The 15,603-nt window shown below is 33.8% G+C and overlaps 2 protein-coding genes across 7 annotated transcripts in view; both read right to left on the bottom strand.

Annotated features, from left to right (window-relative positions):
• Window positions 1–4,239, bottom strand: LOC134246413 (uncharacterized). The gene is made up of 3 exons (XM_062728777.1): window positions 4,214–4,239; window positions 1,106–1,315; window positions 1–218 (listed from the first exon to the last, which is right to left on the bottom strand). Exons 2-3 carry the CDS (start codon window positions 1,308–1,310, stop codon window positions 1–3), a joined length of 423 nt encoding a protein of 140 aa, XP_062584761.1. The 5' UTR covers window positions 1,311–1,315; window positions 4,214–4,239.
• Window positions 4,240–11,765: 7,526 nt separating this feature from the next.
• LOC134246433 (adenosylhomocysteinase-like 1) overlaps window positions 11,766–15,603 on the bottom strand; it is a 39,710-nt gene continuing 35,872 nt past the window's right edge. For all 6 annotated transcript variants that reach the window (XM_062728797.1, XM_062728799.1, XM_062728800.1 and 3 more), the window contains 3 exons: window positions 12,670–12,768; window positions 12,338–12,485; window positions 11,766–11,928 (listed from right to left, as the gene is read on the bottom strand). In XM_062728797.1, coding sequence (XP_062584781.1) covers window positions 11,804–11,928; window positions 12,338–12,485; window positions 12,670–12,768 — 372 coding nt within the window. In that variant the 3' untranslated portion in view covers window positions 11,766–11,803. The remainder of the gene's footprint in view (window positions 11,929–12,337; window positions 12,486–12,669; window positions 12,769–15,603) is intronic.

The following is a 15,603-nucleotide window of genomic DNA, read 5'->3' as shown; positions in this document are numbered from 1 at the left end:
CTATTGCCTCCCATGGATCTTGATTTCACAAATTTGCAAAATATCCTTTTCACCAGGGCTGGATTGGATAGTCAAGGTTACATAGCGCCCTCTAGTGAGGGAGTTACAGAGAATAAGAATACGGTCACCCAGGTCCGTTGGTCCTGGATAGAAACCACAGGTGTGATTCTTTTCATTATCAGCAACTGTTATTAGAAGATTGTGGGTCCTTCCCGGTTCTGTATGCAAACAGAGAAACTACATGTAAATGTCAAGTTATGAATATCAGGTGAACCAAATGCTTCTTCTGCAGAGTTTAGACTAAATGATGAAAAGTTGCATCGAATTCAAAGTATTTAGCAATGCTTGATAAAAGATACATTCTTGTGTTTCAAAACTAGTGAGAAACAAGATGTGTTTGTGAAACACTATGCGCCCGGCGGCAACAAAATTCTTTAGCATATATATATAGATCACAGTAAAGGTCATAAGGTGAACGACACTTTGGTGTCATTTAAAAGAACGGAATAGGTGGAGTACGCATACCAAATATGAAGTCCCTATCTCTAATGGTTCAAAAGTTATGGCGAAGGTTCAAAAAGGCTATTTTTAGTGTATAAATCACAGTCAAGGTTACAAGGTACTACTACTAGTAATTGACCATGGTGCCATTTAGAAGAACTTAATTAATGGACTAAGCATACCAAACATGAAGTCTCTATCTCTTATAGTTTAAAAGTTTTGCTGAAAGTTCAAAAAAACTTTTTTTTTAAGCATATAGGTCACAGTTAAGGTCACAAGGACATTGACCTTGGTGTCATTCAAAATAGCCTAATCAGTGGAGTATGCATACCAAAATATGAAGTCTAGATCTCTCATGGTACAAATGTTATGGCGAAGGTAAAACTTGACAACAAACAAACAGACAAACAGACACTACGGGACAAAAACAATACACGCCGCGATCTATCGATCCGGGCGCATAAAAATTATTTGTTTAAAACACATTAGAGATAATCGCACATACATAATCATGTGATATGCTATGGAGACCTAGAAAGTCATTCATATCACTCAATGGTGTGTGTTCTTTGAATGAAAATTATAAGAAATTATGGAGACCTACCGAAACCATCAGGCCTGGCATACACCAGGACCTGCTGAACATCTAGTACGGTCCCTAGATCTGCCTGTAACCAGGGGTTCTTCTCCCTCTGGGAGGCGGCCACGTTAGTGTAGTCACAGTCCGTAATGTTGTCCACGGCGTACGAGGGGAGATGTGGTGGGTAGCCATTAGAGAAGACTGAACTCAGACTGACTGATGAAGGCATAATTACTGAAAAACAGATAATTTCTTTAAAATAAACTGTTTAATTCTTAAAAATTATATTTTTACTACTCTGCAATTTTTTTAAGGGAGAAGATGGAAGATTTTACATAATTTAATAAAATGTAAATATATATACATGTGCATGTATAGTTTAGGTGAGTTAAATTAACTTCACCAAAAATATTTATAAGTTATTGCGATGGTTAAGTTGACAAATTCATTATACAAGAATATTCGTTAATATATATCAGTATATAGAATCGAAAGAACTTGAGAGTCCAAAAATGACACTCGTTCGAATGGAAGAAAATCGCCTATGAACAAATCTTTCAAACCTGTTTTGTATATTTGATAAGATAATTTCTAAAAGTACCCGCGCATTGCACTTTGTTATGAGTGTAAAGTGTAAAAAAAAAAATCCGACACATTTTAATACTATTGATTTTGATGTAATGATGAATTGAAATTTTAAAAGTTCATTAGAATTCTTCTTGACAATTTTTTATTTTACTTACCTGAAAAAGTCGACAAGAGAAAAAAAAAAGGAAAATTGCCCAAACTCGCAAATCCTATTTCAGGGGGGGGGGGGGGGAGAGGAATCCAAAATTTGACAATGGTAATTCATATTAAATTTGGATATCAATTCCTTTCAATATCCATTTTTTAAAGCTTAAAATACTACATTTCCTTCATATTACTTTGCTTCTCTATAAAGTGTGAGGGGGGGGGGGCAGATGGATTACAAATGAACATTTTCAATAGTAAAAGTATTGTTGGCAAAGAGTTTGACACAGAGTCTGGCATGTTGCTACATCCCTTTATATTTGATTTTGATGTAATTATTATGAAAAATTTTACATGTTAACCTTAGAACGTGATGAAATAAACTTTTCTATTGTCATTCCCAAATACATGCAGCAATTTAAACCATTTTCATCTGCATGTGAAGTTCAATGGCTCCCAGCTGATTTTCCTTTTGTGTTACCAAGTTTAAAAAAATATAGCAGAAATATTTGGTGGAAAATCTTGCTGTCAAATATTTTTTTTTAAATAAAGGAGGCTTAAAAATTTATATACTTCAGAAAAATAATGATTTCTAATTCAAAATAGCAAATATAAAAATTTTAAATTGGTTGAACAATGAAGGAATCTCATTTATTTTGGACCTTCAGTATTTGCGGCTCTCGGGAAGTAACTCTTGTGTTTCAGTGTATTTTTAGCTTGATTTACGTTTTGTATATTGTATCAACTGACTTTGAAGCTTGATTACATTTTGTTTTAGAGACCTCTTTATCTTTTTGTAATAAGAAGCCAAAATAGAGAATTTCGTAATTCATATTAAATTAGATTTTTGGAAATATTGAAAATATTTAAATTTGACAAATGACTTTGAAGAATTTCCTCCTCCAAAAAGGGAGTTAAAAGTAAAAGATGGATTACAACTTTTCGAATTGTAACCACATTGTCTATAACTTGAACTCGAATACAGAGTTTGACACAGAGTCTGACATATCTAGATATGTTTTATATTTGGATATTTTAACTAGAGAAAGACGTTATATTGATATAACCTATCAAAACTTTCCGGTAAACGTGATGAAATAATAAACTTTTCTATTTTCATTCCCATATACATGCAGCAATATTAAACCATTTTCATCTGCATGTGAAGTTCAATGGCTTCCAGTTGATTCCATAATCTTTTTGTGTTAACCTTTGACACTGTTTAGTTCTGAAATACGCATTCTGTTTACTGTACATTTTTGCGTACCTCATTGAATATTGTGAACTTAAGATTCTATGATGTTTTTGCTATATGCGTTTGTTTCTATTACGCAGTGTGTTTAATTGTATTGGTATTGTCAATTATACTATGTGTTGACATATTTTGTTTGCTTTGTCCTTTATTTATTAATAAATGACCATTCAAATTCCAACACTGCGTTTTCATTTGTGTCAAACAGAGCACCGCCATACCAGGTATCCATAAAATAAAATATGTTCAAATCATACATGAACGTGACACGTGTGCTGTAAGGGTGAACACTTTCTAGAACGAAGTAAGTTTGAAAAAACAAGTCAATGAAATAAGGACGTCATATTTCATGTCAAGGTGCAAACGCCGGATTGTACCGGTCGACAGGAGATGCCCACTCCTTCATTGCACCTGATCCCATCTCATGTCTTTTGGGTTTTGCTCTGCTCTCGGTTTGTAGTGTTTCAGTGTATTTTTTAGCTTGATTTACGTTTTTGTTTTCTTCTTTTTGCGCTTCATTTACAATTGGAAGCCACACAAACAAAGACTATTTCGTTGTATAGAGTCAGCGGAGTCAGCTGGAACCAGCACTATTGGTTGTGTATTCTAAGTTTATTTTAATTCTAATTTATTAAAGACTGAAGGGTTGTTCAATTTTAATTTCTCAATCGTAAAATAAGATTTGAATAGTCATTTCAATTTTAATCCATTCTAGCAAAAATTCAATGTCTTTTCCTTTATAATTGACCCATCACTTGGTTTAATTTTCGGCAGAGTTCATAATAATTATAAAATGTTTACATTTCTTTTCGTTGTCCAAGGAAAGGTGTTCTTAGTATGATATGGGTTATATTTTCTCAGTAGTTTTCCATTTTTTATTGACCAATTAAAATGTTCAGGCGAAATAAAAGTTTGTGAAAACCCCCCTTGTTAATTTGAAAACTATGCCCTGATTTTCTTTTTTAATTAAGTGAAAAGAAAACTTACTCGCATATCAAGTATTTATCGTGGTCGAAAGTTTTTACTTCCCTTTAAATTCTTAGCATTTTCATTGAGATAACGAGTCAAAAAATGTTCTTATTTAAAAAAAAAATCGTTGATAATGAAATGGTTGCTGACTAAATCACTTGCTACTGTATAGTACTTACAATTGCTGTTGTCCAGAATTACGCTGTTAGTCTATAAAAAATACATAAAAAATAAAGGTTAAGGAGGAACTTGTTAATTTATTTGAATTTTTATTTTGTCAAGCAATTAATAATGACAGACTGAGATAACATCGTTTATAACCTTGTGTACCGCTTGAAAAACAAAGCTATCAAATACTGTAGGTATATAAAATCAATTTCAATTTATAGGTGAAATGACAACTGCATGGCAACTAATGGCAAATAGAGTGATAGATGTCCATTTAGAAAATTAATTTATTCTAAATTTACTTAAATATGAGCATCTGGAGTTCGGATTTGATTGATATTTCTTTATAATCATAAATCTTTATAACTGACAGAAGTTTTATTTTTATCCTAAAAAAAACATACCATCCGAAAATATTTGCAGTTATTCAGATCACCATAACTCCTTTCCCTTCCGAGTTTCTTCCAGGCGCAGCATGCCCTACACCGGTAAAGGTCCTTCTGAATTTTACAAATCTCCAGTCCAATACATCTACGGTCGTCACTGCATTTTGTTTTACAATTAATTGCGGCGGAAATCAAACTAGATCCCTCACCAGAGAACAAGACATCAAGATGATTTGATAAAGATCCCCAAAATTCGGTAGAGAAGTGTTCGAAACTGACGGATGCATTACAATGCAACAGTAAAACTACTAACCACGGAGTCGAGTGATAGAAGTGCTGGCGTAAGGACATCGTCTCCCTAGAGCGCAGCAAATGGCCAGTCATCCTTGACATTTTAAGGGACTTCATTGGAACTCAAAATTATTTCATGAATCAATTACTTTGGGATTCGCTCGTATATGAAAATGAGCGTTTTTCCTTTATGCAGCTTCTTTTTTCATATGATCAATTTTCCCCAACAGTATCCCCCACATAGATTACTAAGTATTTGATCTCTTTGAAAATAATGTCTGTTTATATTAATTAAATAAAAAGAAATTTACCCTTCAAACATTCGTGGTTTCATCACTGATTAAAAGAAAATTGATTGAGATAGATTCAATTTCCTTAAAAAAAATCAATGGAACCTTCGGGTTTAACATAATGAAATCAAACATATTACAACACCTACTTCTGTCTATTAATAAGCAGTCTGATAAATAAACCCACAGCATAAATTGTTAATAAGAATTTTTAACACTTTCCAATTTTTATAAATGTTTTAACCTTTGGAACTTCCTATGTTCCGTGTTTGATGCTCTATTCACAAATTTGTGTTGTTTATGGGCTTTTTTTTAAAGATCGGTATAAATAACTGTTTTTAGTTTCCTTTTTTCATCTGCATAACGTAAAATTGTTGATCTAATATCCAAGTTACAGGGCACATGGTTGAAGTACTAACCTGAGAGTTACCAGATGGAGACAGAGAGGACTGGTATGTGTTCCATGATTACACGTAAAACACCTGATACCAGAAACTAGCGCCATGTTACTACGAGTAACTATAACAGGCCCTACTCTATAGTGAAAATTATCCCCATTTCAGATTTACCAATTTACCATAATCTAGTGCATGCAAGGATCTAGCTGCAGATCTGTAGCGTTATGGTTTTATATATTTGTCTTTGACCATGACGCTACAGATCCCGTAATGCAAAAAAGGTGCACTTTACGACGCAATATTTTTTGCGCACTTTTGGGGAGAATTTCTCCACTTTCCAGCATCGGTTAATTAACAACCTTCCATTCCCTAATCCTAGGCACATTATTTAACTAATCTGTATATTTTATCCATCTACCTTTCCTTTATAGTCGTTTCTACAAGTGATAAACTCGCTCGATTAAAATTATATGTTAGATTGCTGAAAATTCACTTCAAGCGAGTTTATTGCCTGTAGAGACAACTATAAATGGTTGGGAGGTGTATAAAAATACACATATTGGCAACAGAATGAGCCTGGAATTAGGGACTGAAAAGTAATTAACTGACCGATGCTGGAAAGTGGAGAAATTCTCCCCAAAAGTGCGCAAAAAATATTGCGCCGTAAATTGCACTTTTTTTGCATTACGGGATCTGTAGCGTCATGGTCAAAGACAAATACATAAAACAATAACGCTACAGATCTGCAGCTAGCAAGGGTCTAGAGATGGGGGATAGGGGGGTCCGCTCCCTGGATTTTTGCAGAGTTCTTAAATGTATACATTAAACCAAGTAAAAGTGACCTTGGAACACCCCCCCTCCCCGAAAACGCTGACCCCCTCCTCCAATATGCGAATATGTGCTAATTAAATGGCTATGAAAAGTACTAGGTTTCTAGGTATGAAGCTTCATAACCCCCCCCCCCCCCCCACACACACACACACACACAATGGGGTTGCATATTTATTTTATGCTTTTCTTTTTTGTCAAAAAGTTTCTGGGCTGGATTTTTTTTGACTGGGTTCAACAACCCCACCCCTTCCCCGAAAAAAAAATCCTGGATCCGTGCCTTCAGTGCAAGTTTCTGATGTATTTTTTACTTGTTTATTTTTTAAAAACTTTATTTGAAATGATCAAATTTAATTATTGATTATATGCATTAGGCCAAAGTTATATCTTTGAAATATCATATAAAGGTTGGATAATGAAACACACGGTTACTCCGGGAACCAGTCATACAGTTGTCCTTTGATAGCAAGAAGACCTGAAAAAATGTTGTCCTTTGTCATTTGCCTTTCGCAACAGCCTCTAAGGTCAAAACCACTTAACCGAAAGAGCAGTAGGACTGTTTCTGTTATAGTCTTCTCTGTTGAAAATCCCATGGGGACCAATGGAACACTGTTATAAGCAGACCTATTTTTGTATTCATATGGAGCCCAATTTATTCAAAAACTAATACAAGAGAAAAAGAAAACACTTGCTGTAGGCTTTAATTCTATATATACTTAAAGTTATATCAACGACAATTTTCTAATTAACAAAATTTATACTTTCTTTCATATATGTATAACAAATTGATCTATCCTAGTGAACTTGAAAGAGATAACAGAGAGTCAGGCTCTTATAAGACAGTCCATGCACCTAGAAATATTTCTTTTCTCTGTGATACCTCTCTGAAAGTTACTAGATTTATTTCTTGATCATTCTACCAGAATGTAAATTTCACCAACGGATAGGTGAGGGGCTAAGGAGGCCTAATATGCATGTAACTCTCATGCATCTCTGTGCTTCTCCCATTATGCAAATTATCTGTTTTGAACTATCGCTGATGCCCTAGCATACTCTACTAACTAGACAGTGATTCCTTAAGAGAGACTCAATAAAGAACTATATGCGGTATAATGCATATATTTTCCCCCACAAAAGTCAAATTTTGAAAACTTCCTGAAATGTGCTGAGTTCAATAAATTGTATGCAGAAAATATTATAGTGTCAAAGCAGTGCCAATTTTTGTTTTTATGACGTCACAAAATAGTCCAATTTTATATCATTTTTGAGAAAGAGGACAAAATGGACAAAATTTCAACAATTTTAGCTTTCAAATTTATAGAGCGCAAGTTTGTTCAGGAACAATATTGACATATTTCATTAATATTATCTACACATTATATCAAAATATTGACAACACACATGCACTCGTGATTCCTATGTACAGAGAGACTTAACCTGTCCGTATATTTATGAATATAAATCATACTTTGAAGTCAATATACTAAATTTAAAATATTATATAAATATTTTTTTCACAAAAGGTTAGTGGAATTTGGCAGCAGGCATAGCCTATTTTAGCCCTCTGAATTTATATAATCATGTTAATTACACTCCCCCCTCTCCTATTGTATGTTTTAGAAATAAACAGCAAAGTTAAAACATTTATAGGAAAAGAACAGAGATGGAAACATAAAATCCTGGGAAACCCTAAAATACATAAGCTACATCTTTTTTTTTTAATTACAAATCATTTCTATAAATCATGAGAAAAATCTCGTGTTTGAATAAGTTTATTAGTCTATACCAAAAAAAATCAAATCTTTGACAATGAGAAGTAATTTTGACTAGTAAAGCATAGTTTAACTAATGCACAGAAATTTTCTTTCACTTCAAAGTTTAAAGGACAATGAATGTAGAATAGTAAAAATGGAAATCAAAATGAAATTGATGACACATTTTCAATTTTTTGATATAATGAACTACAAAAATCTGCATGTCTTTACAATTCAATATTTCTAATCTCACTTTCAACATTATAAACTAACTACAATTTATACATCTAATTTTTATTTTTAAGTTTGAGAATACCCTCAGCTGATAATTTCAAATAAATTGTAGTCTGCATCTTTAATTTCCTCGTATCCCATTACAAAGAAAAAGAAATACGAAATGTTGGCTACATAAAGAAATTCAGAAAAATGCATGTCCCCTGAGATTTGAAGGAATAAGGACTTTAATAATATTAATGGGAGATAAGTTTTGATCCTGAGAGTACTGCAGACTATGTTAGCGATACAAATAAAAAGGCCCTATATAAACAATCCTCTACGTTTTCATGATAGTCTTCTCAATACAGGAATGTACTATGAAAGATTTTTAATGATAAAACAAGTTTCAAACTAAACTGTCATATGGATTGAATCTCAGATATTTTGATACATAAAAACATCACATACTGATTAGCAGTATCTTAAGGAGTGGATCCAAAGTCAAAACAATGGATGGTATGTTATCCAAGTTTTTTGTAGAAAAAAATACATTAACAATACTAAATTTTACAATTTTAAACCCTTCTCCATAAATATTCAACCTTTGGATCCACACCTAAAAATAATATAAATCCTTTATACCAATTTCTTCTGGTTAACATGATTACATAAGACACACACAGACAGACATACACACTGTTCTTCACCAGTCAACTCTCTCACAGTAAATGTTGCCATTTTATATTATTGCTGGGCAACGTTATAATAAAATTGATATTCCAGAAAAAAGAAAAGCTAAATGTTAAAATTCTACTGAAAAAAACTACCATTATCAGTATTTCATCATTTCTACAAAATTACTTCAATCATGTACATTATATCTAATTCATTTTATAACTCTTCAAATTTGTTCTCAGTTGGGAAAAAAAATGATTTACAATTACTTTCATGAATTGTATTTTAAATTTGGCACTTAATATTTTTTCTATCAAACATATGAACAAAGAAAATAATCCAGGAAGGACTACATGTATTTTATCCATTTTTTTCTGCATATTCGTGAATATTTGAAAAGAAAAGAAAGAGAGATAATATCCCCATTAAAAACAAAACATTTTTCATTTGATTTTGTACAAACTGTCGGCAAACATTAACGAAATCATTTCATCACAGAACAAAGTATCTCAATATCACAATAAGTAGTGCTTCAAATATCTTATAATAATTCAAATAACATTCTAGGGGTGTCCAAGTTAACAAATCGAGCACACCTTTAACACACCTAAAACAATGGTAAGCTCCAAGTCATCAAGACTTGTATAATTTCACACAACAAAGGGTACTGTATGACTCTAAAATCATAGTGAGATGTTCTATCTTCTAAGAAAGGATATGGCTGCATTTTTAATATCTGAAAATTAAGAAAATCAATTAATTTATATATTGTCATGTGAATCATGCATCATGATTATTAAAACTAGAAAATGAGCTCACTAAATTAATTTATATATTGTGGCAATGTGTAATAAAGATTCTGTGAAAGTTTCATTAAATTTCATTCAGTGGTATGAGAGGAGTTGCGGATAAGAGATCATGCAACAGACGGACGGACGGACAGACAGACGGACGGACGGACGGACATCATGATTATTAAAAAAAAGAATTATGCAATAGTTGCAGGGTTTAAGGCAATTTAAATCAAAGGCAAATAACATATATATATGCAAAACAATGAATAGTTCTTAACATAAATTTAAGTGAATAAATATCTAAAAGCAACCTATATTTGACCAAAGGAATTTTTTTCTGAGCTAGTTTTCTCCCATGTACTCCATATGGTGTGCAACATTTAATCAACATATTTTCTGTGATGTACTGTAGAAGCACAAATTTTCGTGGGGATAAAATTTCATTGATTTGTCATCAAAAATAGTTTCGTGGGCATTTAATTTCGTTGTCATATAAAATTTTGTGTGGGATTTAATTTCGTTGATAATTGTTAACATTGAAATAAACGAAATTAAATCCCCCACGAATATTTGTGCTTTTACAGTATACGATTCTCAGAGCTCAAGATAAAAACGTTTGTTTTAATACTGTTACTTGACTGACCATAGATTTATGTGCCACCTAAATGCTCTTTTTTATGTACAATGCAGAAATTATATGTCTGTACTTATTCCTTTAAATTTTATGCTTAATATATGTCACAAGTTCCCCAACACTTTTGGGCAGCTGCGAGGTACATAGAAAAAAGATTTTGGCCTGAGCCTCATAAGTAGTTTAAAAGGTTTGTATTTCAAGTTTATAAAAATAAGTTGAAAAATTAGAAAATTTACCTGCCCTGCTTGCTATATTTTTGTCAGCAAATAATAATAATAACCAGACTTCTCTTTTTTACGGCCCTACCTATAGTGAATTACAGCATGTGATACCTGCACTTCTCTTACGTGTAATAATTTGGCTTTTTAAGGCCTTACCTATACCAGAGCTGTGGAAAACTGCCGGTCATGCCGGCAAGACCGGCAAAAAATGCCTGTGACCAGTAAAAATGCTATCGATGTCGGTCCAAATGACCGACCTCTTTCTTTGTTCAAAGTATTTGTTTTTCCATTTTGATTTAGGCCTATCATCGGCGCACTTCCCAGCTTAATTTTCGAACCCTATATACGATTGCGCAATACTTTTTCTTTTCATGAGATCGAGGCTATAGGAAATGAAAGCGAAACCAGCATTGTCCATGTTGTCTCGAGTGACCTTTTAAATTTACAAATGGGACAGAATTAGGTAGTTAACATAAAAAAAATTGAGACAGGCTAAATACCTGGATATTTAAAACATTTTGACAAAAAAATTCAAACACAGTTGAGTAAAGCGGTAAACCTAGTACTTAATTCCGTTGTTCCTACTGTCCCAGATTTCGTTTTTTCATCGATCATGTCCATGATGTTACCGTATCTTTTTTATCAATGCAAAGAATTTCTTAGACTCATTTTCAATGTAAAATATAATTCCCAAATTATGCATTAATGTTTTAAAAAAATCACGTTTACTATGAAGAATTATCATTGTCACCTGCCCAAGTGATGAAATCTAGCATTGTTATAAATGCCAAAGAAAAAAAAAAAAATGAAAACGGAGGAGGACTTGAAAATGAGGACTGAATGTTATTACTAAGTAAAGTGTAATTAAGAAAATAAATGGTATGCTTTTCTTTTTAATTTTGCAACTTACTATTTCGGACCGTTAAAAATCACTTCGGACCGGCATATTTTGTCTTCTTGCCAGTCCGAATGACTGGCTATCTGAAAAAGTTTTCCACAGCTCTGCCTATACTGAATTACAACATGTGATACCTGCTATTCTATTACCTGTAATAATTTGGCTTTTTAAGGCCCTACCTATCGTGAATTACAATATGTGATACCTGTTATTCTCTTACCTGTAATAATTTGGCTTGAATGGACCTGTCTTATTCAGACCTAAGTATTTTGCCTGATCATCTGACAGTTCAGTTAAGTGGGCATCAAATGTGGGCAGGTGTAAACTTGCTACATATTCATCTGGAAGACAAGAATATATTTATAAATAATAGATATGCAAGACATCAACATTTTAATAAGGAAAATGAAACAGCTGGAGAAAATAGTTTAATGTTTGTTTTCAGCATACTAATACTCAACAGACAAATCAAGTATGGTACCAGGGGGAACAAGACCCCTAAAAAATAATTCTTGAGTGTCCCTTCACTTTGTTTCATTCATTAATGCTGTTTGATCAACTTTTTTTCATGTTAATGTTTTCTATTATCCTTATTCTTTGGTATTATTTCAAATAGATCACCATAAACCTAAGATAACTGGAATTTATTGATCTACTTAAATTTTGTTGAGACTTTCAACGAAAACCTTTGTCAAAAACTTCATTAACCTATGTCTTATTTATACACCAACTCCAATCAACACTACTGACCCATTTTCTTTGGCAGTAGATAGACGTCCTGTTTGTAGCGGCCCTGTGGAGCATTGTATAGTTCTATCAGAGCTAAGGCCTGAGTCGCTGATGTAATGGACACCACAAAAGAGGGGACACTAGAACAGCTTAGGTTAACAAGGCGACCCTAGAGTAATGAAAAGGTCAAAGTTCACTAGATTACTAACTAAGCATCATAAAACTCATTAAGAAAGATCAGCATAGCATATAATCAAGAAGAGAAAATGATGGCATGTATTTCTTTAAAGCTCATCTTTATCTAGTTTTATCTTTCTGTAATGAAATGTCTGTTATTTACTGAGGATACTTACCTCTGCTAGCAGAATGATCCTCTTTCCGTCGGGCCAGATAATGTGGTCTACCTGTGATCTCACCTTCTCCCAGGTAAGGTCAGGAGTCCTCAGGGAACCCTGTGTAGAACAAAAAGATAACAATTCAGGACTGATTCAAATAAAATGTCTACAACTAGATTTAACAAAAGAAATACTTCATTTAACCTCATTTGAGAAATATTTCTATCAAATTTAATAAAATCAAGAATACTATGTTTAAGTAAAATGTTTCCTGCTTTCTGTATGAGTGCATAAACATATAAAATGTAAACACATAAAAAGACAAGGCTCAATGTTGTCATCACTTCAAAAACAAGAGGCCCATGGGCCACATTGCTCACCTGAGAAGCTTTGACCATTCTGTTCTTTACCAGATTTCCCCCTTGTAATACATATTGTGACCCCGACCTACCCCACTGATCAGAATTTAGACAATTTGAAATCTACACTACCCCAGGATGTTTCCACATAAGTTTCTGCTTTTCTGGCCCAGTAGTTCTTGAGAAGAAGATTTTCAAAGATTTTTCCTATATATTTCTATGTAAAACTTTGATTCCCCATTGTGGCCCCGCCTTATCCCCGGGGGCAATGATTTGAACAATTTAGAATCTATACTACCCCAGGGTGCTTCCATATAAGTTTCAGCTTTTCTGGCCCAGTGGTTCTTGAGAAGAAGATTTTTCCTATACAGTAAAACTTCTCTAAACCGGCCGGCTGCCGGACTGAATAAAATGGCCGGAGTAGAGGGGTGGCCGGTTTCCCGAGAATCTAACATACTGAAGAAATTCAGAACTATGTGACAGATGCTAGGAAAAATATATAATTGGCGTCTGTTATAATTGTTTGTCAACATGTTATTAATTATCGACAGACAGGTAATGTTATTCTTAAGATCTAAAATATTAAAGGAGATTATTATTAGTGAGGATAATTTCGACATACATGTTGATTTTTAAAAGAAATTAAGAAATAAGAACAGGAAAAACATGGAAAGTTACTTTATTAACCATATGCGAAGAAATAAACCAGACCCTTTACCTTAACTGCACTCAATACAGAATACTGCATGTGTTTGTGTATCGCTTACGTCATTAAAAAAAATGTTGTACTTCAGTCAAAAGTAAATAAGTAAAACATTTCTGAGCAAAACTTCTGTCATATAATTATGAAATGTATATTTTGGTAAACATTTTATTTCATTTTTTTTTCAATATGGCGTGCGATAATTTGTTGATTCATTCTGTGTTTAAATTTATTAGTTGCTTGATATTTTATTAAGTCAAGTTTAATTGATATTAATCATATGTACACAGCTCAGACCGGCCATTTATGTAGTCTGGCACGATGACTACCCCTTCAAGACTGTTAAACACTAGAAAACCCTATGTCCTATGAGGCCATATTCAGTTTTTCACACCTCTGACTTCTCGTGGGTAGGATATTTTTCACACCTCCAGCCGGTCATTATTACCCCTCTGGCCAATGACGGTTAAATTTTCTGCAAACAAAAAGTGGCCGGTATGATGAGGGGAAATTTCCTTAAATTTCTTAACTTTTGTTCTTGGAAAAGTGGCCGGTGTCCGGTTTTCATTTTGTGTAAAGAAATGTTCCTTATAAATTTGGCCGATGTTCAAGAATTTCCAGGGGGGCCGGTTTGGAGAAGTTTCACTGTATATTTCTATGTAAAACTTGGATTCCCTATTGTGGCCCCTCCCTAACCCCGGGGGTCATGATTTGAACAATTTAGAATCTATACTACCCCAGGGTGCTTCCACATAAGTTTCAGCTTTTCTGGCCGAATGGTTCTTGCAAAGAGTTTCAATGATTCTTCCTATATATTTCTATGTAAAACATTGATTCCCCATTGTGGCCCCGTCCAACCCCCGGGGGTCATGATTTGAACAATTTAAAATCTACACTACCCCAGGATGCTTCCACATAAGTTTAAGCTTTTCTGGCCCAGTGGTTCTTGAGAAGAAGATTTTCAAAGATTTTCCTATATAATATCTATGTAAAACTTTGATTCCCTATTGTGGCCCCTCCCTAACCCTGGGGGTCATGATTTGAACAATTTAGAATCTACACTACCCCAGGATGCTTCCACATAAGTAACTTTTCTGGCCCTGTGGTTCTTGAGAAGAAGATTTTCAAAGATTTTTCCTATATATTTCTATGCAAAACTTTGATTCCCTATTGTGGCCCTGCCCTGACCCGGGGGGTTATGATTTGAACAATTTAGAATCTACACTACCCAAAGATGCTTTCAAATAAGTTTCAGCTTTTCTGGCCCAGTAGTTATTAAGAAGAAAATTTTCAAAGATTTTTCCTATATATTTCTATGTAAAACTTGGATTCACTATTGTGACCCTGCCCTACCCCGGGGGGTCATGATTTGAACAATTTAGAATCTACACTACCCAAAGATGCTTCCACATAAGTTTCAGCTTTTCTGGCCCAGTGGTTCTTCAGAAGAAGATTTTCAAAGATTTTTCCTATATTCCTTTGTAAAAATTGATTCCCCATTGTGGCCCTGCCCAACCCCCGGGAGTCCTGATTTGAACAATTTAGAATCTACACTACCCCAGGATGCTTCCACATTGAACAATTTGAAATCTACACTATCCCAGGATGCTTCCACATAAGTTTCAGCTTTTCTGGCCCAGTGGTTCTTGAGAAGAAGATTTTCAAAGATTTTTCCTATATATTTCTATGCAAAACTTTTGATTCCCTACTGTGGCCCCGCCCTAACCCGGGGGTCATGATTTGAACAATTTAGAATCTACACTACCCCAGGGTGCTTCCACATAAGTTTCTGCTTTTCTGGCCCTGTGGTTCTTGAGAAGAAGATTTTCAAAGATTTTTCCTATATATTTCTATGCAAAACTTTGATTCCCTACTGTGGCCCCGCCCTAA

This window comes from Saccostrea cucullata, unplaced genomic scaffold (assembly GCF_032062105.1).
Source record: "Saccostrea cucullata isolate Sc308-1 unplaced genomic scaffold, CSIRO_AGI_Scuc_v1 ctg532, whole genome shotgun sequence".
NCBI classification, from domain to species: Eukaryota; Metazoa; Mollusca; class Bivalvia; order Ostreida; family Ostreidae; genus Saccostrea; species Saccostrea cuccullata.
Note: the sequence above shows the minus strand (reverse complement) of the source record. Positions and strands in the feature narration are given on the sequence as shown.

Coding starts and splice junctions, on each gene's coding strand:
- LOC134246413 (XM_062728777.1), bottom strand. CDS start 1,310: ATGCCTTCATCAGTCAGTCTGAGTTCAGTCTTCTCTAATGGCTACCCA. Junction 219..1,105: donor TGCCAGGCCTGATGGTTTCG/GTAGGTCTCCAT, acceptor GTTTGCATACAG/AACCGGGAAGGACCCACAAT.